At 41.2% G+C, this 22,793-nt stretch overlaps 1 protein-coding gene across 4 annotated transcripts in view; it reads left to right on the top strand.

The window, feature by feature from the left end:
* Positions 1–875: 875 nt before the first annotated feature.
* PTBP3 (polypyrimidine tract binding protein 3) overlaps positions 876–22,793 on the top strand; it is a 127,487-nt gene continuing 105,569 nt past the window's right edge. The window contains exon 1 of one of the 4 annotated variants that reach the window (XM_075210952.1): positions 876–957. Coding sequence is in view for 2 of the 4 variants with exons in the window: in XM_075210951.1 (XP_075067052.1) it covers positions 950–957 (8 nt within the window). In the remaining 2 variants the exon portion in view is untranslated. The remainder of the gene's footprint in view (positions 958–22,793) is intronic. The other 3 variants (XM_075210958.1, XM_075210951.1, XM_075210956.1) reach the window with 3 other exon arrangements.

Below are 22,793 nucleotides of genomic sequence, written 5' to 3'. Positions count from 1 at the left end.
GCTGAACATGCAAACAGCCAATTATAAGCGGTTAGCTAGTGTTGGCGACCGGCATCATCATCATCATTAACTATTTGCACCTGCTCCTAACCACCCTCATATAATACGGCTTTCTTAGGCGCATATGCGTCTGTGTCCCATTCTGCATCTGTTCATAATTCTGACAACACACCCTTACTGTAGGCTGCAGGTCCACCCACCAAGCCAACTGGGGTAGTACTCACTCAGCATCAGTCCCTAAGTGCTTTTGTGTTGCAGTTCACGTTCGCTTTGTTAGCAACATTATGTCACATTAATGCATATTATCACACACATCATGCAAACATTTAAAAATAAATCCCATGGTCACTGTGGGGCTGATGCACCTACGTACATCCTATACAAAACACAGTGTCTGGACATAGCATCCAATCCTACAGCATGATATAACTACTGGAGTTCTTCATATTACAATAATTTGTATGAACTGTTTTCATGCAATAAATATCAATTTACTTACCATTTAGGTGCAATTGGTTCATATTAAATAACAAAAACATTGCCAGGAACAAGTTTCTGAAACCATCTATAGAATTTATGATTATTTGGCAACTATGCCAAGCTAACCCGTTCGATTGATTATTCTGAGCCACATAAAATACACGTTTTAGAAGCTGTGTTTGTTATCAGTGTGTAGTCTGTGTAACCCTGCAAGATAAATGTCATATAGTTGTCCATGATTAATCCTATGGTCTGCTAACCCTAAACTGTCAGGGATTGTTTTCCTTTTCTGGCAGTGAAGCTGTTAAAGTCCTAACACCCCACCTCCTCTCCTCCAGTGGCACCTCTTTCCCTGCCCTCCTCCTTCCCTCCTCCTCTTCAATCATCTCCCTTCCGCCTCTTCCCTGCACTGGTCTTTTCTGCTCTCTGTCTGTCTCCCTTCTCACTATTTTTCCTCGTCCTCCGGGCCATGGATGGGTAAGTAACTACATTCTCTTTATTCCTTGACCATGAGGGTGATCATGTGCAATTAGTGTTTTCACCATAAATGAATGTAGCAGAATAGGACAGGACTTGAGATGTCTTGTGCTCACTACTTCACCCTCAAATGTTAATCTCCTGTGAACATCACTCAGGGCTAGTGGGTGTGTATGCATTTGTGAATCTCTGTTCAGAGGGAGGTGTGTTCCTACCAGATCTTATAGATTTAGGATTTCTCAGAAAGTTTGCTGTGTTTCATTTTAATCTCAATAAAATGGATCAGTTTGCAGTTATGAATGCATATCGTGCACAAGTCCAAGACTCCTTTATGTAAATCTTGCAAGGCGTTCAGTGTGTGTTCTCAGTGATTTCAATACTTTTACAAAATGATAAAATGTTTGGTCTCTTCCTCTCCGAGTCAGGAGACTTCCTAGCTTGGTGCTCTGTCCTTCTGTAGTGCTGATGGTAGGTTGATGTGAACAGTAGGAAGGTGTGAGGCATGTAGCCGACCCCTCCCTGTACATGTACAGTCACACCTGTGTAGGTGACAAGTGGGATCACTCACACCGGGAGAGGGAGGGGGGTGCCCGGGATCCAGTACTACATGGGTCCTGGCCCCTCCAGCCACCTTCCTGCGGCCGCGGATCGTACGATCCGTTCCTCCCTGTGTATGTCCGTCACCTCCGTCCCTCCCTCTGCATGTCCGACAGTGATGATGTCTGACATGGGACGCGCAGCACATGACAGGCGCCGTCCCATGTGTGCTGCTGGCTGCATGAGAGTCTGCCTCTCCCACACATCGCTGCTGCTGGAAGACGGTAAGTGCCAGGGAGAAAGGGGCGGTTCCTTTTATTGTAATGAGGGGCGTGGTCTTAACTTCATGAGGGGAGGGGGTGAGTTTTAACCCACTGAGGGCAGGGTGGGGGAGCATCTTAATGTAATTAGGGTGAGAGCTGGGCTACTTAATGCTGGAGTATAATTATTTATTTATGGGCTGTTCAATGTAATAGTGGGGACTGTTAATTAAATGGTAGGTGCTATTTGTGGGGTATTTGATGGTGTGTATTTTCTTAAGGTGAAGTGATGGGAACTTTCATTTAATTTAATGCTGGGGGTCATGGGCAGCTATTAAATGTGGGTCTGAGTTTAGGGAGATGGAGGGCTATTTTTTTTTATATGGGAATATGAATTATTTGATGTCAGTAATGGCAGTGGAAATAGGTATACTTTATTAAATGTAAATGCTATTATTTTTTGCTGGGGTTGTTTGGGGAGGAGGGGGGTAGGTTTATTGGTTAAATAGGAATATTTTTAATTTAATGTTGGGGCTGCCTGGGGCAATATTGGCCTATTTATTTAATATGAATACTATTTGATTTAATAGCTGGTTGTAGTTATCAAGGCCTAATTACTAAATGTGGGTGCTATTGATTTAATGGCAGGGTTGGTTGGGGCTTTCTAAATTTTATGTACCTGTCCTTTTTCCATAAAGGACACTAACATTCAAGTATCTACACAAGTTGCAACTGAGTTTAAGACACCAGCAGCCGCAGGTAGTGAATGCTGTAAGAACAGGTAGGAGAGCACATGGGCAGGTGTTCCAACTGTTCTGAATCTAATTGGATAGTCCCAAATTTGGGTGACTGCCCGCTTAGTCGGAATTTGGTCCGACTGCAGGGACAGTCTGGAGGTATGTCCCACTGCTTGTGATGGGAGACCAGAGTGCACTTAACAGTAGTGCAAACAGAGTTGCCCGTGTATTTCTCTAAAATGATAGCCATAATACATCATAGCACACCTCATTTTAGGTGTCCTGGATTAAGGCTCTGGGTTTAGTTTCTGACTTCCAGCATTTGTTACTACAATTCTGTTATTGCATAATAGCCATAAACCTGAAGTTAGTGTCAGCACATGTATTTGTGAAGAACGAGTACAGGGGAAATTACAGGTGTATCGACCAGATTTTTTGTTGAAAATATGGCAAAAACAACTGCATTTCCATCTCAAGCGCTCCACTTGCATTGGCTCCTCTTTTCAGGGAATTGTAATTTATAGACTACTCTACAGCAAGAGGTATATGTACTGCTGTGTGTGTGTGTGTGTGTGTATGTATGTATGTATGTATGGTCACCCCTGCACAGACTGACCATCTAAAGAGCATTGGTACGATATGTTTATGTACATAATTGCCAACTATCTCTAATTGCTAGGGACTGCCACAGGTTTCAAACATTTGTCCCTATTTTACAACTGCATTATAAAATGTATGTATTTTTTTTAAAGAATGTTTTTACCTTACATTTTACATTATGTTCTTGTTATACGCTCCTTAAAGTTAATAGTCATTGTAGATGAGCGTTAAAAATGCAAAGACTTTGTAATAATTGAGTTATATAAATATGAAACTGTATTGCATGTGACAGTATAATGTGTGTTGCGTGCAACTAATTTTAAAATGTTAGTAACTACGCATGTGTAGTATAGAGGTACACAGAGGATGTTTGATTGTTCCTGGTTTTGTTTTGTTTTTGCTGACTGATGTCAATTTTACAAACAGCTGACAATCTTTGTCCAGCATTACACACATTCTGTACACTGGGACAACTGGCTGTTGTCTGGTCTGGTAAACATTACCACAGGAAAACTGCTACAGTTCTATGTCCTCGCACTGTAATATGATGGCTAGTGGGTCAATGAATGAAGTGTCCTCCTCATATTTGAGAAAGCTGGTTCTGGTGACGATGTGTGTTTTGATAGCTCACTTATTTTTAAACATAGAAAAAAATTTGTACACATTTGTCAGAGGCATCTTGTTTTCATTTGGTTAAAAGATGCGGTTTAACTGTTATAGGATCCAATTCTGTTATTCCACATCGGTGGTTCTTAGTTCTATTAACAATAATATACTAAAGTGGACACCATCAATTTAAAGAGAACACACTGTTAATTAAAAAATGTAAACTCAAATATGGGTTGCAATGTTGATCCCAGTCACAATATGGGTCACAGCTAAACGGGCTAAACAAGAAGCCACTGATAACAATATATCAGGATTCTGAATTCTGGGAAAATCATTATTCCAGATGACTAATATCAGAAAGGGGAACTGTACTGGGAAATCCAGATCTCTCTATCGCTTATATACATTAGTCACAAGAAACAAGAACTTACTGTGGGTATTCGCAATGGAAAGGCCAAATATATATATATATATATATATATATATATTATAATAATTTGGCATTGGTGACTTGGTGAGAGTTCAGGTTCAAGTTACATTTGTATAATTATCCAAAATCTTTTATTTGCAATATAAACTGGTGTATGAATCGGCCAGTAAACCACATGGGAGTCTTGTATTATTCTTCCTTAAGCCAGCTTAGGCTATTATCACCTTGGGGTCAAACTGAACTCAAGCACAGAAATATGCGTGGGCCACCCAAAGGCCCACATGACATGAACAGAAAATGGAGCACAATCAGGTTAAGGATTAGTTTATTACAGCTATGCCTGAAGGAAAGAAAAAGCTTTTTCTAGCCCTACCAGTTGCTATAATAATTTTAAGCTATTCAACCTTCTTTGAACAGCTTTTTGGGACACTAGAACTTATTAATGGTGTATAGAAATAATATACTAGTGTTTAGGCAGAGCCAGGTTATTACACCAAGGCAGTGGGCAGCATTGGCAATTCTTTGAGTTCCTTCTTATGAAAAGTGGCTCCCATATCACTTCTATTAGTGGGTTGATTGCCGATTCCTGCTTAAAAATCAACGACCAAAAAGTCTTGGCCAGAAAGAGAAAACACCATTGGTGCATAAGACAGTTGTACTGAATGAGTGCTCCGATTCCGTGCTGTACGGAAGAACTGGATCTTGGATGCACGTTTAAAGGGTTGAAAATAGGATGTCTCTTCCTCCCATATATGGTATATCCTAATACTTGGGCCCCGGATCCAACCTATTGTAGGACTGCTATGGTCTAGCTTTTGATGTATTTGTTGACTCAGGAGGTGATGGCAAGCCTGTGTCAGTGATTTGATTGATTTTGAGGTATGATGTGGATGTGTCTAACCCAGGAAGCTTAGGTTTGAGTTGGCAGCCTGTCTTTTCTTGACGGTAATTGTCTCTGGTAATCAGCAACACTGTCCAACAAGTGACTTGAAGGGTGTACATAGTCATGCAGGGTGTTTTAGTGGTCCAATTAATTGTATGGCATTTATTAATAGGATCTTTCTGTGAACATACATTCAGCATGTGTTTTGGGTATGAAAAATTGGACCTCACATATGGTAATGTCACATGAGAAATGAAAATTCAGGCTTTTAATTGATATGCTTAATCTCTAAAGCACTGATTCATAGAAAGAAATGGATAATTAGAACTAGCAATTGTGCAGCATATAAACCCTAGTTCAGTGGCTCTTTTCATTACTGCGTATTTAGTGCTCTAGCAATTAAATGTTTTTGCTTAAAAGCCAACATTTTAATTGTGTCTGTGTGTGAGATATATTTTCGGTGTACATAGTTATTTGTTAAACGAGGTATTGGTGATATTATTTTTAATCTAATTCAGATTTAGTGCATTTATGATGCATTAAAACATAGTACAGAAATTTATTGTAGAAATTTGAACCCCCTCCCCTTTGCACCAAAATTTGCAAACAAAATAAATCCTGAAATGTTTTGATGCACGGCTAGGTTTACTCAGGAAAACTTTCACAAATTGCTGATTGCATGGTACCATATTTCTCTAAAGGTACATACCAAATCCCAATACAACATCTACCACCATATTTGAGATATCTCATTGTGATGGAAGAGACTGGCATTGTAACTGATGCAAGTCAATATTTATCAATTTGTGTTTAATCTCGCTTGAAACAAGAAAAAGACAGGGTGTGGTTTTTTTTTGTTTTTTTTTTCTGGGGGGGGGGGATGGCAAATCGGTGCCAGGCCATAATTTCACTACTATTTAAGCTGACATATTTGTTTGCAGTGAACTGGGCTCTGCATGTTGTGAAACCCAGCCTCTCAGTGGATAATATTCTGTCGCCTCACGCAGATTGTATTTATTTGCATCTTATGCTTGTTGCTACTGATAAAAATAAAGTAAAAACAGATGTAAAAACAAGCTTTTAAAAGGCCACTGAACTGAAAATACACACTGGTTTATATGAAAGGACTACTGCTAATGTTTACAAATATACTGTATATAAAACTTTCCATAAATAAATATTTTGCATATAGAAAGCAATATTTTACATTGTATATTTTTAAACCTGCCGAGATGTGTAACATGAAAATCCAGTCAGCATACCAGAACAATATTTATCCGGAGATTGTTTTTACAGGGAATTAACACAATGGCCTCCTGTCTCAAGCTTTTTATGTACTGTGCAGTTAAAATAAATTGCAAGGAAAATAAGGCTCTTTCTGCATTGGGCAAAAGTGGACAAGGCTCCTACTTGGACATTGATGTTACTGTTTTAGCAGCTCTCTTAAGCATGTGTAACTGCTATATTGCATGAATGTTTGTAGGCCGTGTCCTGTACAAGCCATTGTTGAGTTGCTAAACTTCCATCCTCTCCTACTTATCTGTCCTTTGGCTTCACACAGATTCTCTCAACTTGTCTATAAAAAAAAAACAACACAAAAAAAACAGTGATCTGCCTGACATTGAGCCCTGGTAAGTAAAGGGAGACAGAACCTGGGGGGTGTTAATGTCTCCTAGTACCCTGTGATCAAAACGGATACATTGGTGTCACTTGGTAAAAATAACAGTACATTCCTCACTTTAGACAAAGCAGGCTGCTTCTTCAAAACATTCAGTTTCCATTTGTGGCCTGGAGCGTATTGTGAATGGCCACAGTTTTGTCCTTGTTTGTGCAATTCATTTACATTTAAGTGATCAAAACTATAGTGGATCTCACCTTATGAAGAACAATTTGAGTCTTATCCTGAATATGATACCTGGTAAGTATATGTCAGCTGATCCATAGATTACTGTAGGTACAATGTCTGACTGACAATTACAGGGTCTTGGTAAATAACTACTATTTTAATATTGTATTTTATGTAATGTAAGTGCTGAACATATATTTGTAGAGACAAATGTGTGGCAATAACTGTTAACAGTTTGCTGTAGTAAAATGCCTGTGAACACTATTTTATAACTTATTGTAAAAGGGCTCACTGTTGCTGGCACCTTGGCTTTAATGATTCCCCCTGTTCACAGACTGAAGGAGTTCAGATCTATACATGTTTGTGCAAGGTTCAGTTGCAAGCTGACTCAACAAGCAGCAGCTTGTAGCTAGTGTTCTCCTTTACAGAAAAAAAGAGAACTATTTCAACATAATTGTGTTTTACAGACCTACATTGGCTGAATAAGCATTTCTTAAGTCTATTGCTCCTGGTATATTCCAGAAATGTTTCACACATTTGAAAAATGTTCTACTTTTAATAACCATGCCTCATTCCACACTTGCATTAACAATTGTGGAGCATGAAATAAACTTATTAAACTTAAATTTATTGAAAATGGTGTGTTTAGATAAAACACTCAATTCTGAGAGTACACTTTGTTTATCATTGTGTTCCTCTGTAATAATTTCAGATTAGTCAATTTTCTGTAGTGGGCTGTTATGGATATGTTTTTTGTTTTTTTTTCTTTTTAATCCAGTCACAACATTTTTCTTTCATTTGGCAGATCTTTTCAAGAGAATCTCTCAACCCTACACAAAACTTTTTATTTTTAACGAAATGATGTTTAGTTTCCTGGATGTTAAAAACAGGATGTTCAGCAACTAACCTACATACAAGTTCTTTCATCAAAACCAGTTAATTGACTGCTGATAAAAACTGACCCTAGTGTTTGCGCAGTACAGAATTTAGACTATATTCTATTTTACTATATTACCACTGATCTTGACTGCTCTAGAAGCCTGGAGTTTTCTGTTAACATTCCCCAATTTGAAAGTTGTTTCTCATTAAATTGTAAACTTTTATCAATTTAAGTTTGACTAATGAGGAGCTATGTCTGTTGTCTAAAAGTATAGAGCAAGCAACACAAATGTTCTGAATCTATTAAACTAACATAATTATTTAGTTGTACAGATTAGGCTAGGTACACACCGGAGCTTTTTCATTTAGTTGGCCAACATACGACTGTCCGGTCAGATGTCGCAATGGTCAAAAGTTGTCCCAAAGGGCAGATTGTCAGTTCTTTTGTTTGATCATACTGTTTAATAATCTTGTTCCAATCACCTTTCAATCATGTAGTGTGTATGTGTATGAATTCATGACCGATTCCTTGACAACTGGCGATAGTTCCTCAAATTGTGACTTGATTTGGGGCGTGTGTATGTAAATTCCTGATGTCTGTAGCTCTCCCACGTGGTGCGGTGTCCGCACGTCAGTCAAATGCAATTAGGTGATTCTAACGGAAAAGCAATAGTGGCTGTCTATTGCATTTATGTGTAAAGCATATGTCTGCTTGCCTAATTATACACCTTTGTCTACAAAGTCTACAAGAAAAACACTGCATATGTCTGCTTGTATGATTCTGCCCTTAATTTAAAGTTGTTGGCAATATCACTGTAGGGACGTCATGTCGTTACAATGTGTACGAAATCAAAATCTTTTAACACGAAAATGTGGCTGTGAAAGATTGCTGCCCAGATGGTCGTTCTCTCGTTAATCGTTTAGACTGGGTTTAGCGTGTGCGCATAAATCGCCCGAGCTTCACTTGTAGGTACAATCGTTGCAGATAACACGTCAGTTGGAAAATTCTCCAGTGTGTACTTAGCGTTACACATAACTATTGACCAAAACACAGGTCTTTTCTTGGGTTTCCGTAAATATTTGTTTTTAGAAACAACAAGCTTAGTGAATTATTTTGAAAGAAGCAAAAGTGCACTGACGTGTGCAAAACCTGGTGTGTTTAATATATTTTTGCCAGGGAGAACCTTACCCCTCTCCCTACTTTTTTTATTTTTGCATCACTGTTTCCATGCCATAATGATCTTTTCAAAGCCTAATTTTCTGTGTAATTTACACACTATGAAGAAATTGCTATAAATACACGTGGACAGCGTACAAAAAGTCTCTTAGTTCTGTTTTAGTCTGTAGATGTAGAGGTTGGTCTGTCCTGACTTGTCTTTAAACTCCGGGTTGGGATTGTTTGTCAGCGCTTGATTGCTGTAGTCACTGTGTGTGGAAAACATATGTAGACTGATCTTGGTTAAGTCAGCCACTGATAGGTGTAATAGGGGGCATGCCTTAAGATCGGTCACTCTTTCTGCTTTGTCATTCGTTGTTTTCTTTTTACGGACTACTTTATGTGAATCGGATCTCTAATGTTTTGTTCTGATCCAATCTTCCGTAGTATAATGCACTCCTGAAGTACAAACTTTTAAGTAACTACAATAAATGAATGGGGGGATGGCTTTATTAATTGGATATATAACAATTGTTGACTATTCAGAATATGTAGTATGTCAGGATTTGTAAAATAAAACTATATTTAAAATATAGTGTGTTTTGGTGTGTCTTTTTTTTTTTTTTTTTTTTTATCTGAACATTTTACAAGCGGCATCAAGCACAGTGAAGAACAAACGTGAATCCAGGATGAATATAAATATTGCATGAAGTGTTAGAGTATGACGTACAAAACTATAGAAATGTACAAGAAACATGTAAGAAGTGAAAACGATTAGATGCTTATTTTGTATTGTAATAAAGTGGGGTATGGGAACTAAGTAGAGTAAAAAACAAAAAGGGGAGAGGGGTAGGAAGAAGACAAACCTCACGGGCAGTGCAGTTTTGATGCCAAAATAGAGGGTCACAGCAAATTCCATCACAGTTGGTCGAGAATTAAAATTGAGAAGGAGGAGTGTCATTAAATTGGGACCATTTGTAGAAGGAAACTGACAAAGTATTAGCCACCAGCTTCATCTCATGAGTGAACCAGATTATTTTCTGAAGGGCACATGTAGTAGTTGGGTTCTATTTTTTTTTTTTTTTAAGTTGGCTGTCATCGGTAACACATGACTAACAACTGTTCTTGCTTGAGTTAGCAACGTACAGTATATCTGTATTATATCCAAATGTTTTGAATAGAGGTTTACGAATTAAAAAAATAAAATAATAAAAGATTTGGCTATATTTAAATAGGAAGCTGCTCATTGTCCCATACTTATATGGTACACTGCAGGCAGCCAAAGAGAGAGGAAGCAAGGGGGCAAAGGTCAACCCTTGTTTCTTTTTACACAACTGGCTTGTATGCATCGGTGTCAGATACAGCCTTAGGAAAGATCAGTCTGCTCCCACATTACACTGCACCACTGTACAAAACTTGCCACAGAAAAGACCCCTAAGATTTTTGAAAGGTAGTAAGTACTCTGAGAGGATAGCGATAATGCACCTTATCAAAAAAATCTATCCAATTGCAATGCATATTATGGGGGTATTAAATTAAGACATCAGATTGCGGTTACGCACGCTGCACACTTCATGTTACCGCAACATTGTGGCTTTGCCTTCACACCACGTGGGGTTTGGGAAGGGAAATCTGCGATGTTACGGTAGCGTATTGGCACTTTATATTCATAACTGCAATTTGCCATCTTAATTGAACATGCCCCTATATTTGGATTAACATTTCTCCTTTGTTACTGTACAGACTAATAAGCAAGTAGATTAACTTGTAAATCGTAAACCAACAAAATTAGTGCGAATCCAGAGTATCTCTGAAAATTTTAAATTGTGCTCCCCAGGAGCACCTGTCAAATCATTTGAAATTAAATTAAATCTAAAACTTGGACATCTAAAAAGTCTTAAAAAAAATATATATATTTACAACTAATTGTTCCTGACAAAATCTGCCCATTTTCTTTGCTTTCAATGCTCCTGTGTTTCAATTTAACGGAGACACAGCCAAGTGCTCACAGCTGCAGATCAGTTAAGCCACATGAAGGTTGAATTGGCTTTATGGCAGGAGATCTGCTTTTCAGGTTTGTCTGCTTTCTAGAAATGTCAGGCTTGTTACTGTGATTCACAGAATAACAAATGGCTATTATCATTTGGTGTTAAATCATAAATTAATTAACTTGTTTAATGGTATTCACAATACAGAAAATCACTATTGTTACAAATAAAAAAGGTATTCTCAATATGAAGAGATGGCACTGTTTAAATAAAAAAAAGTAGTTTTGTTTTGCAATGAACTTCCCAACTAACAGAAAGGCAGTGCCCCTGAACACTGCAGTTTTCTATAAACCGATTTATATGGTTTCTGTGAGAGAGGTTCATTACACAAGAAATGGAGATATTTTTCAAATTGAATTTCTTATAGATTTTGTAAGAATCTGTCATACCCCATCTGTCACATGACAGTCTGATTTCTGGCAAGCCAAGGAAGTGACTGCTATTAAAGGGGGGGGGGGGGCATGACTGCTGTAAGCTGTATCTGGCGAGGCACGATTTGAGGACAATTAATTCTGGATGTTGGGAGGTATATATTGATGTCATTTTTTTGGTGTTATAGCTATTTTGCATGGGTAAGCCAGCCATATTGCACAACACAATTGCCAACTACATATATATGTACCCCAGTGCACAATTCACCCATTGTGCAGATCATCCTGCTCTTTTCTTATTTTTTTTCCTTCACAATATTTGCTGCTCCACTGCAGCTTGAGAGGTATATATCGCTGCACTGCATCTTGAGAGGTATATATCGCTGCACTACGGTCTGCAGCTCCTGCTGCTTTATATGCTTCCTTCACAGGCTGACTGCATGTGCCTGTACAGCATCTTACTGGTTCAACACCTAGGGGCCTATTAAGAAAGGGTTTCTCCCTATATACCAAATCCCCTGTGCCAGTAAAGATTATCGCCAGGTACTGCTGGTTACAAGATCTTGAGAGGTACATCAGTAACACGGTATACATTTTAAGACATAGTAGTGTGTAAAACACCCATTCACAGTGCTTTTGCAATTGGAAGTTAACTGTGTATCTATCTGGTGCTATTAAGATGTCGTTTTTAACATTTTAAACTATAAGGTGAGGGTGGGGGGCGGAGGAAAGAAGGAGGGATGGGGGATTGAAGGTTCACGCATCAGGTAGAAAGGGATTAAACTTGCCTAGTGGTTCTATTCCACGTCCAATTTCTACTAGAATTGAAGTAAAGGCTGGTTATGATATGAAGCCCATGGGGACCAGACTTTATAGAAGGACACGGAGGAGCCCCTCAGTATACTGGTGATGTGTACCAAATTCGGCTACAGACCATTGGCATATTTATATTTATTTATGGCGCTGTAGCGCCAGTCAGTGTCCAGAACGCAGTGCCGAAGGGGGTAAGTCACACAGATTTGTACCGGGAATGTAGATGTAGTCAAATGTGCCTGTTTTAAAAATGTCTAAATATAACTTTAATAAAATAAAGAATGTATGCCTTTACCTTCCCTGGTGCTGGTGGTCCAGTGGACAAGCGCCTCCTCTGACTGGACCTGAACCAATGCAGCTGACAGACAGCAAAGGGACCAGAACGAAGTAGCACTAGAGGTGTTATTTCCCCCCCCCCCCCCCATCCATGGTGATCACGTTGGGGGCTTCAAGATCAGCCCCTGGATAAAGTGGGAGCCGGGAGATCCCTGCAATATAACCACATCTCCCTGGCAGCTCATGGACAGGGATGTAGTACACTTCTTCCTGCCACTAGCTACAGTGTTAAAGGTGTGAAACCCCTCACGGGCTAGCTGCATGAATCTGGATTGGTTACAGGGGCAGGAGAATGAATTACCTCCTGCCAGGTTATGTACCAAAAAATTTATAAAAAGAGCTGAGTTGTCACTGTTAGAATATATTGCAACTTGTGTTCCATCTGTACTTCTGGATTATCAATAGTACCTATAACTAATGTGTAATGGTCCTTTTTTATAAGAACACTTTTAATATCAATAAACCATTACATTCAAGATTCTGCCTGGGCCTATTTCCTGCTGCAACCTGTGACCAACAGATAAGAGCTAACCCTGTACTCCATTCCCCAGCTGTCCTGTGTTGAACCCAATATCTTTGTGGCAATACTTTGCCTGCTACCCATCAGTCCTGATACACAGTCTGACGGAAGCTGCCAGTCACCAGCAAAGAGGTGCTGCAGCAGCTAAACAAAACATCCAGAAGCAAGCAGTTCCAGGTGTATGAAGGTACCTTGTGGTGGCAGTTCAATTGTTCTACAACAAGTGTGCAGTTGGATTATAATATAACTTTTTATTTGTAGTAATTTAATAGAAGTATAAAGTATATTTGTTACATTATTTAACTATTGAAAGTTTCTACATAAAAACTGTAAGGCCTATTTATCAAGCCCCATCAACACGACAAAACATTTATGGGAGGAAAGGATCAGAGTGAGCCATAGCCACATGTATTTTTTCTGTTGATAAACCCTCAGATATCTGCATCCTGAGATGGCAATAGCAACAGGAGGAGAGCAGCACTATTTATACCACAGTTGTCCATGTTAATAAGGTTTCCACATGCTTTGTGTGGGGAAGCTGCGGCAGACAGTCCCGGTGATATCGATCATTGTGATAACCATCACAAGCAAGGAGGGCCTCCTAAATAAGGGGAAAAACCCAAAAACTAGGCTTGGGGCTCTTTTGTATGTGATAAATTGTACCCCTTAGTGTGCTACAGCTGACTCTCATTTCACAAAGATGGGTCTGCATATACCAGGTTCATGTAACCAGGGGAATGACCATATATAGTTTATTTTAGGTTATAACTTTGCCCAATAAATCTGTAGATGCTCAAATAAAACCTCTGCTCTGATAATAACTCCTTAATTATAAAGCCCATCCATAGTGATTATATAAGATATATATATATATATATATATATATATATATATATATATATATATATATATATAATACTACTATATAAATGCCTAGTGACGTGTGGAAAAAAAAAACACGCTGCAGCGCCACCTGCTGGGCAGAGTTATACACTGACCTATATATTTCTTGAAGGAGAAGTGACAGTTGGGAGTGGTTGGTGGTTGCCGGGAGTGACAGTGGGGAGTTTTTAACAACTTAAGTAGCTTGATGAAGGATGTAGCGATGAAGATGAAGGATGAGGTGATGGAGACAAATGATGAGGTGGTGACATGTGGACAAAACCACGTTAAAAAAGGGCGCTTGCGTCGGGAAGTAACGCTCTTCCCCTGAGGAGGCCTGGGCTATGGCCCAAATGCATGACAAGAACCTTTTTAACACCTTAAGTAGCTTGATTTGACTAGAATGCATGAGTATCATGCACGGGTTAACTTGTGTATATATGTATATATGTGTGATATATATATATATATATATATATATATATATATTTATTGCCATATCAGCAGCACTTTTGATTGCAGTATTCATATTTAATGGTGGTTAAATTCACAAGCTCATTGCTGAGATTACTTGATTCTAAAATCTTTAGGTCAGGGGTTTCCCATTTAAAGATCATGCAAAGGGCAGTTCATTTTGAGAACAGAGAGAATTTGAATGCTCTTTCCAGGCGGCTACAGTTTTTTGTTTTTTTTACTGTCAAATGCACTGTTGGTGATGTTGATGATGATTTAAAGGTTCATTATGGAGAAAATGGCTTCAGGAAGTTCCCTTGCAAGAAAGTCATTAAGTTACAGTGACATCAAAGCAGTGTACCATTGTGCCAGTGTACTGAACAAATGGAATAGCTTTTTTTTTTCTTTCTATTACAGCTTTCTGAAACCTTTTGATGCTAACAGAAATGTCACGTTGCAGTTTAATTCATATCTTGCACAATGAGTAAAAATCAGTTTGTTGTAGTGATCTACTATCATAATGAAAACCGTTTGTTCACATGTCTTAAGCCAAATGAGTGAGACGCAAAACTGAAAATCATTTTTTAGGATATGATTTACATATATATATTATATATAAATTGTTCTACTGCAGGAATTCTGAAAATCTAAAAAGTATGGGTTACTGAAGTCTTTAACACAAAGATGGTGCCAAACTATTTCCTTATCTAGTAACCTGTGCACTGTGCCAGCTTTATATAATTTTTTTTTATTTTTATTAACCTATCCCCCAGTTTACTTATTTTGATTAGATCTACTGTTTAGTAATAGTTTTATCTGAGTACTTTTGAAAATTGGAGGACGGTAAAAGATCATGTTTTTGGGCTCTACTTTTAGAACATGGAAGATTTACCTTTGTGACTGTCTCCCAACGCTATGGTCTTAAGAAACATTCTATATAAATAGAAAGCATATATTTCTACTTCTATAATGTTATCTGCTTTATTTTGAACCTTAATGCTTTGCCATTTGGGAATAGATAATGCTTTTTTTTTGGGTATATACAATTTAAAGCTGCACTGTCACATTAAGTGGTGATCATTTTTGTTCAGTGCTTTAAACATTCTTGCCAACATTTAAAACCTTTCATTCCAGGGTCGGGTGGCAAGTGCTGGAAGGGCCATGGTGATGCGATTGTGCCCCTCCTGTGCAATGCATGGTGGGGGCAGGGCTGTGATGATACCATTGTGCCATTAAGCCCTGCATCCTCCCACTTCAATAGTCAAGTTGTTGGGGGCCAGATAGCTCGTCCGGAGACTTCCCGACATGTAGGATACTCTAGAACAGGGGTGTCCAACCTTTTAGCTTCCCTGGGCCACATTGGAAGACGACGAGTTGGTTTGGGCCGCACATAAAATACACTAACCATAACGATAGCTGATCATCGAAAAAACCATAGAAAACATAGTTAGCATATTAAACTTACTTGGAAATGAAGTTGGTAAGAGTAAGGAAACCTGTTGCAGAATCATGATTAAAGCAGTAGTCCCATTAGCAGCTACAATTTAACTTACCTGCATCTGCCCCTTAGTGGGGTTCGGGGAATTAAATGCCAAAAACTTTTTTTTCCTCTCCCTGCACCCATGAATCATTTTTTTTATTGACCAGTTTGAAATGGTCACCGATATAGGTAGCATCAGGAGGACTAATAGAAATCTACAGAGATTTAAAAATAGGGTGGCGGGAAAAATGGCTCATGGAGGAGCCTCCGATGAGGGTAACAGTGGGTGATATTTTCACCCTACTCAGCACTGCACATTTAAAATGGTTTAAATTTTAAACATACAATCATCCCTTAATATTTATATTAGATACATACAGAGAACACAGCTAGTTCATAATTGCATGGTGCAGAAAGTCCAAATTCAGAGTAACAACAATAAGATACTGGATAATCTTTCACTGCTGCTGATAGTTCGCGCGGGTGACTCCCCTGTGCTGCGCTACGCAATGGATGTCTGGTGTGATGACGTCACCCTCAACATTTACTGCAAGCTCCAGACGGAGGAGGAGACCAGGGAGGGAGCCGGAGCGCCAGCTGACGTGACCGCAAGGTACGTATTTTTTTTTTTTTTCAGTGCTGCCCCCTTGCCACAACCGAAACGCCTGCTGGGCCACATTTACAGGCCTGCTGGGCCACGGGTTGGACAACCATGCTCTAGAACATCCCACCGCCCTGGTTTTCAGACCCTAGTACTGTTCGTCAGTGTGTGCGATGGCTCTTATGTGGGATCATTACAGCCTTTGTAGATCCTGATAAACAATGACTGCAAATTAGGTCTTATTGTGTATTGTTTACCTCTTTCACTTCCATACAAAACTAAATATTCAATATCTCAGTGATGATGTTCGTGAAGCACTAACATCATTACCTCAATGTAATATTGCAAGATTAAACTAAATTGGGGTCATTTGTTTATCACGTAACAAAGCGTGTGTACATTGACTTATCAGGGCATGACCCATGGGGAGGGCCAGGCAAAGTAACCAAGATATGTCAAATATGGAGGAACCTGTGGACATGCGACACTCTCTTTCCTCCACTGTTGACATAATACATACCCTCCCCCAATGTTTATGTTCCCTTTCACTTATAGGATGCAATCTCTATACACTTTATACTTGCTAACTTTTGCTTTCTATCCTCCGGGAGATTCCAGAGGGAAGGCTTATGTGAGGGGACATGGTGACGTCATCGCATCATTAAACCCCACCTCCGCCCTGGATCCACGAGAGACCATTCATTCCACTAACTCCTCTTATTTTTTCTTGGACGCAAATGTAACATTTTCACACTTATGTGTTTTTCGTTAAAGAGGTGTAGAAAGTTCAGTATATATGTGATTTGGGAAAAGGAAGTGAAGGGACTCCTATACAGCAGTATATTGTTGTTTTATTTATTTTTTTTAACTCTTTATTTAAAGAGGAAACAACAGGAAAAGATACAATCAACACGATTGACATAAAAACATTAATATTCAAAATGTCTCCTATGTTTTATATTTTTATATCTGTGGGGAGGGGGAAAGAAAAAGAAAGGTTGGGGGGTAGGGAGGCACAAGTTTTAGTAACAATATAGCTAACAAATAACTAAGCAAGCAAACTTGGGACATTGCTAGTAAAAGCTAAGCCACACACTTATATAGACTACCAAAAAGGAAACTGGCATACAATTAGTACTCACCAGCTGCGCACCATCTCCTGCCCGGGAGATCCGGAGGCGGCCCAAGAGCTATATTCCAGCTGCAGAAGTGGAAGCCGTATTGGATAAGCAGCTACGGCTTTCTAGTAAATACCACGGGGCCCATACTTTATCGAAATTGTCTGATTTATTGTGAAGGTAGCACGTTATACTCTCCATGCATGCGACATGCCTTATTTGGGACCTTAACTCCTGCATAGAGGGAGCCCTAGGGTCTTTCCAGTGTCTTGCAATTAGAGATTTAGCCGCTGCCAAGATATGGGAGATAAGCTTATTAGAAGGTCCGCTCTCATCAGGTATAGGGCGAGAGAGAAGGAATGACCAGGGGTCCTTATTTATCTGTAGTTCTGACACAGAGTTTATGAGGGTAAGGACCATGTTCCAGAAAGGAACTATGCGAGGGCAGGTCCACCATATGTGTAGCATCGTACCTCTCTGGCCACATTCCCGCCAGCAGCTCGGAGTGGCCGTAGGAAACATTCGAGACAGCCTATCAGGAGTATAGTACCATCTATAATACACTTTGTAGGCTGTTTCCTTTATTTGTGTACAGATCGAGCTCTTGGCAATCCCCTCCCTGATCTCCTCCCAGCATGAGTCATCTGGAGGGGGTGCCAGGTCATTTTCCCATTCCCGCTCGTGTCTGCCTGGGGTATCAAAAGTGTAGTCTATGAGCCAATTATAGATCCGGGAGATCATCCCTTTAGTGAGAGGGGAATGTAGACACACATATTCAAAGGAGGTAGGAGCCCGGAGGACCTCCTGGGGGGGCATAGACATGGCAAAGTGTCGGACCTGGAAGTACTCAAAAAAAAGCGGACGAAACGGTTCAAACCTGTGGTGAAGTTCCGACATAGAGGCCCAATTTTGATTGACCACCAGATCCGAAACCACCCTTATTCCTGCCCTCATCCAATATTTAAATTGCTGTGTTGAATTACCGGGAGAGAAGTGTGGGTTGCCCCAAAGAGGAGTCAGAGGTGAGACAGGGGAGGACAATTTATATTTAACCCGACATGAGTCCCAGAGGGATAAGCAGAATTTAAGGGATTGGAGAGAGAAGGCCGCTGGTGGCCTATCTATATTGGCCAAGCCCCAGAGTGATGCCATAGAGGGGACCCCCACATAGTGGGTCTCCAGGTCCACCCACGCTATAGACTGGTAAGGGGCATAACTTACCGCCACCTGGGACAGATGGGATGCCAAATAATAAAATTTAATGTCTGGGAAGCCCCTGCCTCCCCGAGCCCTAGGCTTTTTAAGCACTGCTATTGAGATTCTAGGGGGCTTGGCACGCCATATAAACTTTAGGAAAGAGGAATGCAAATCTCTAAACACGGAGTCAGGAACCCTCACCGGAAGGGTTTGAAAAAGATATAAAAGTTTCGGGACCAAGTTCATCTTAATAGCGATAATCCTCCCCAACCACGATATGATATAGCTCTTCCAAGTCTCCAAGTCCTGTTTGATTTTTGACAGAAGGGGGGGAAAGTTTTCCTGATATAATTTATCATAGGTCGAGGTGATATAAACTCCAAGATATTTAATCTTACTCGCCTGCCAGCGTAGTGCAAAGTTAGTCTGCAAACTGGTCCTAAGGGATGGGGGAGCATGAAGGAGCATGGCCTCTGACTTAACAAAATTGATTTTGTAGCCAGACAGCAGGCCATATTCATCTATAAGTTTGTATAAGGCGGGTAGAGACTCCTGAGGATTCGTCAGAGAGAGAAGTATGTCGTCCGCGAAGAGAGAGACCTTAAATTCCCGCGGCCCCACTGTCACACCTGAGATCGACGTCGACTGTCTGATCATTGCGGCCAAGGGTTCTATCACTAGTGCAAAGATTAAGGGCGATAGGGGGCAACCCTGTCTCGTCCCGTTGGAGAGCGAGAGAGGGTTAGATAAAGATCCGTTAACCAAGACCCTAGCTGAGGGGGAGTTATATAGGGCAGATACCCCAGTCAGAAATTCAGCCGAGAAGCCGTACGCCCTCAGAGCTAGGGTCATAAAATCCCAAGAAATTCGATCGAACGCCTTCTCGGCATCCAGTGAGAGCATAATGGCCGGGAGACGTCTTTGATTAATGATTTGAACCAGGTCTATTGCGCGGCGAGTATTATCCCTAGCCTGGCGACCCGGGATAAACCCCACCTGATCATAGTGGACCAGACCCGGAAGGACTCTGTTCAAGCGGGTGGCCAGGATCTTTGCATAAATCTTAATGTCAACATTAAGGAGGGAGATGGGACGATAGCTTGCACAGTCGCTGGGGTCCTTCCCCTCCTTATGAATGACTACAATACGCGCCTCTAACATCGATTTAGGAAAGGGATCTCCATGTAAGACAGCGTTGAACAAGGTGTGGAGGTGGGGAACCAGGGTCTGGGAAAATCTTTTGTAATAGGCTGCGGAGAAGCCATCGGGCCCCGGGGCCTTAGAGGTTTTTTGGGCCTTGATGACTGCTAGTATCTCTTCTGACGTGATCTCCTTATTTAGTTGTTGAGATAGGTTACTAGAAAGGGTAGGGAGATTTGCTTGCCTCAAAAAGGCTGCTATAGTGTCCGCAGGGGGAGCACTCCCGGGATTTAGTGCATCCAAGTTATACAGTGAGGAATAAAATTTTTGGAACTCACGCCCTATTTGATCGGGACGGTATATGGGTGAGCCTGAAGGAGACTTTAGGGCCATGACGTTGTTTTGAGATCTCTGAGCCCTCAGACGGGTAGCTAGTATTCTATCTGCTTTATCTCCCTTTTCGTAGAACGTCTGCTTCAGCCGTTTGAGGGCCGCGGCAGTGGATTCAGAGAGAAGGAGGTTCAAATCAGACCTCGCCTTTAGGAGTTTGGTCAGTACTTCCTCACCTGGGGATAGTTTATGCTGTCTCTCCAGAGTCTGGAGTTGAATGGTTAATGACGCACGTTTGGAAATGGCCAACTTCTTCCGGCGCGAGGCCATGCTAATAAGATGGCCCCGCACTACTGCCTTATGGGCTTCCCAGAGGGTCGTGGGGGAAGTATCGGGGAGGTCATTAAAGAGAAAATACTCCTCAAGAAGGGTCCGGAGCTCTAGGGTAAGTGGCTGATCATGGAGAATAGAATCATTAATACGCCATGTAGCAGGACGAGGGCGAAATGCTATGTCTGATAGGTCGGCAGATATGGGAGAGTGATCGGACCAAACCATCGGATGTATATGGGCCGCCCTGAGCTTCAATGACAGATCGTGGCTGAGGAAGACCATGTCTATTCGCGAATAGGTTCCATGCACCGGGGAGTAATATGTATAATCACGGGATGAGGGTTCCCTGAGCCTCCAGGAGTCAAAGAGGAGGTGATGGGAAAGAAGGGACCCCAAGGCCTTAGATTTACGGGACTCCGAGCCACTGGCGGGAGGGAGCAAAGTGGACGATCTATAGTTTCATCTACTACAACATTAAAGTCCCCTGCCATAATCACTTCTCCCTGGCGCACCTGAGAGAGCAAGGAGTCTAGGGCAACAAGAAATGAGCTCTGGTTTTGATTTGGGCCATATACATTAACTAGGGTGCATAAAGTATTATTGAGTTTACCCACTAGAATTAGAAAACGACCTTCAGGGTCTGAGTGAGATGTCAAAAGCTCGAATGTCACGTGGGATGCAAAGAGCGTAGCCACCCCCTGTTTTTTCTGTCTGGGGTCACAAGCATGAAAAGCAGAAGGATACCGTTTAGACTTCAGTTCTGGATGTAAATGACGTGTAAAATGTGTTTCTTGCAGAAAAACTATATCTGCTCTATGTTGTTTGAGTGTGAGGTAAAGTGTTGTGCGCTTTTGTGGGTTGTTCAAACCTTTAACGTTCAATGAGAAGATCTTAAGAGCCATCGGGAGGTGAAGACGGCCGCCTCAGGTCCCCCATCGAGGGGACAGCCGCGCTACAAAAGAAGATAAGAACAGTTCCAAGTTAATACAGTTGTAATAAAAATGAAGATTGTGAAATAGTGCCTGAGATAGTAAGGGGTAGGAAGGAAAGGAGAGGAAAAAAAGGGAAGTAGGGTAGTGGACAGGGCCAGCGTGCGGGAACACACCTGGTCCATGATGCCGGCCAGGAAAGGTAGGGGGCAATGCCAATGGCAAGGGAGGGCCGGGCAAGGGCATCATGCCCCTTATGGAGGCGTGGTCAAGAATACAGGCAATGAGAAGGCCTGGGGGTTCCAGCCGTGAGATGTAGACACCCACATTACCTCCCGGCCAGGGTCTAAAATGCAATATAGGAAGCTTTGTAGAAAAGGAATGTCGAGGGGGAGGAAGGTCAGACTACTACCCAAAACCAGAGGGCCAATCAGGCAGAGAAAAAGCGAATGAGATAAGGGCAGTAGGTGACTAACAGATTTGAGATATTAAGAAAACAATACAATAATCTAACCAAATACACAGAAAGTTAGTAAGAGAACAAATAAACCCAACAGCTTGGTTCAATAGCACCCAATTCCTCCCAATCTACACGAGAAGGACCGGTAACCAGCGGTCAGTCATGTAGAGGGGAGGTATATAATACAGGGTGGCTTCCGAGACAAAAAGAAATAAAGAGACACTGTCAACATATATCAGGGCGGTGGAACAGCAGCCGATGACTTAGAGGATCTTGACACCGTCGTCCATTCAGTAGTTGGAAGCCTCTGAGCGGCGGAGGTGGGACCCCGAGGACCCAATGCCGCTGGAAGAGAGAGGGAGGCCGGTGCCGGGAGACCCAGAGTCTCGAGAAGTTGGGCTGCTTCTGCCATAGACCTAGCAGAATGAAGCTTGTTGTTATGCCAGACCAAGAGGCGGAATGGAAAGCCCCATCGATACCGAATATTGTTGTCCCTGAGAGTAGACGTCACCGGCTTCAACTCACGCCTCTTGAGAAGAGTAAGCGGAGCAATGTCCTGGAAAATTTGCAAAGAGGCATCCTCAAATGAAATTGAGTCAGTCTTGCGAGATTCCCGCAGGATCGCTTCCTTGGTGGTATAATAGTGACAACGGAGGATGACATCACGGGGTTGGGAGGGATCTTGAGGGCGAGGCCGAAGGGCTCTGTGGGCCCTGTCCAGAAGAAGCTGATCCTCTGGAGTAGCAGGAGTCAGGCCAGCAAAGAGTCTTTTAAGATATTGATTTAGGAGGGATTGATCCACTTCTTCAGGGATACCTCTGATACGCAAGTTATTACGTCGGGCCCTGTTCTCTTGGTCTTCATGTTGTTCCTGCATGTGGAGCATAT

This window comes from Mixophyes fleayi, chromosome 1 (genome assembly GCF_038048845.1).
Source record: "Mixophyes fleayi isolate aMixFle1 chromosome 1, aMixFle1.hap1, whole genome shotgun sequence".
In the NCBI taxonomy this organism is placed as follows: domain Eukaryota; kingdom Metazoa; phylum Chordata; class Amphibia; order Anura; family Limnodynastidae; genus Mixophyes; species Mixophyes fleayi.
Note: the sequence above shows the minus strand (reverse complement) of the source record. Positions and strands in the feature narration are given on the sequence as shown.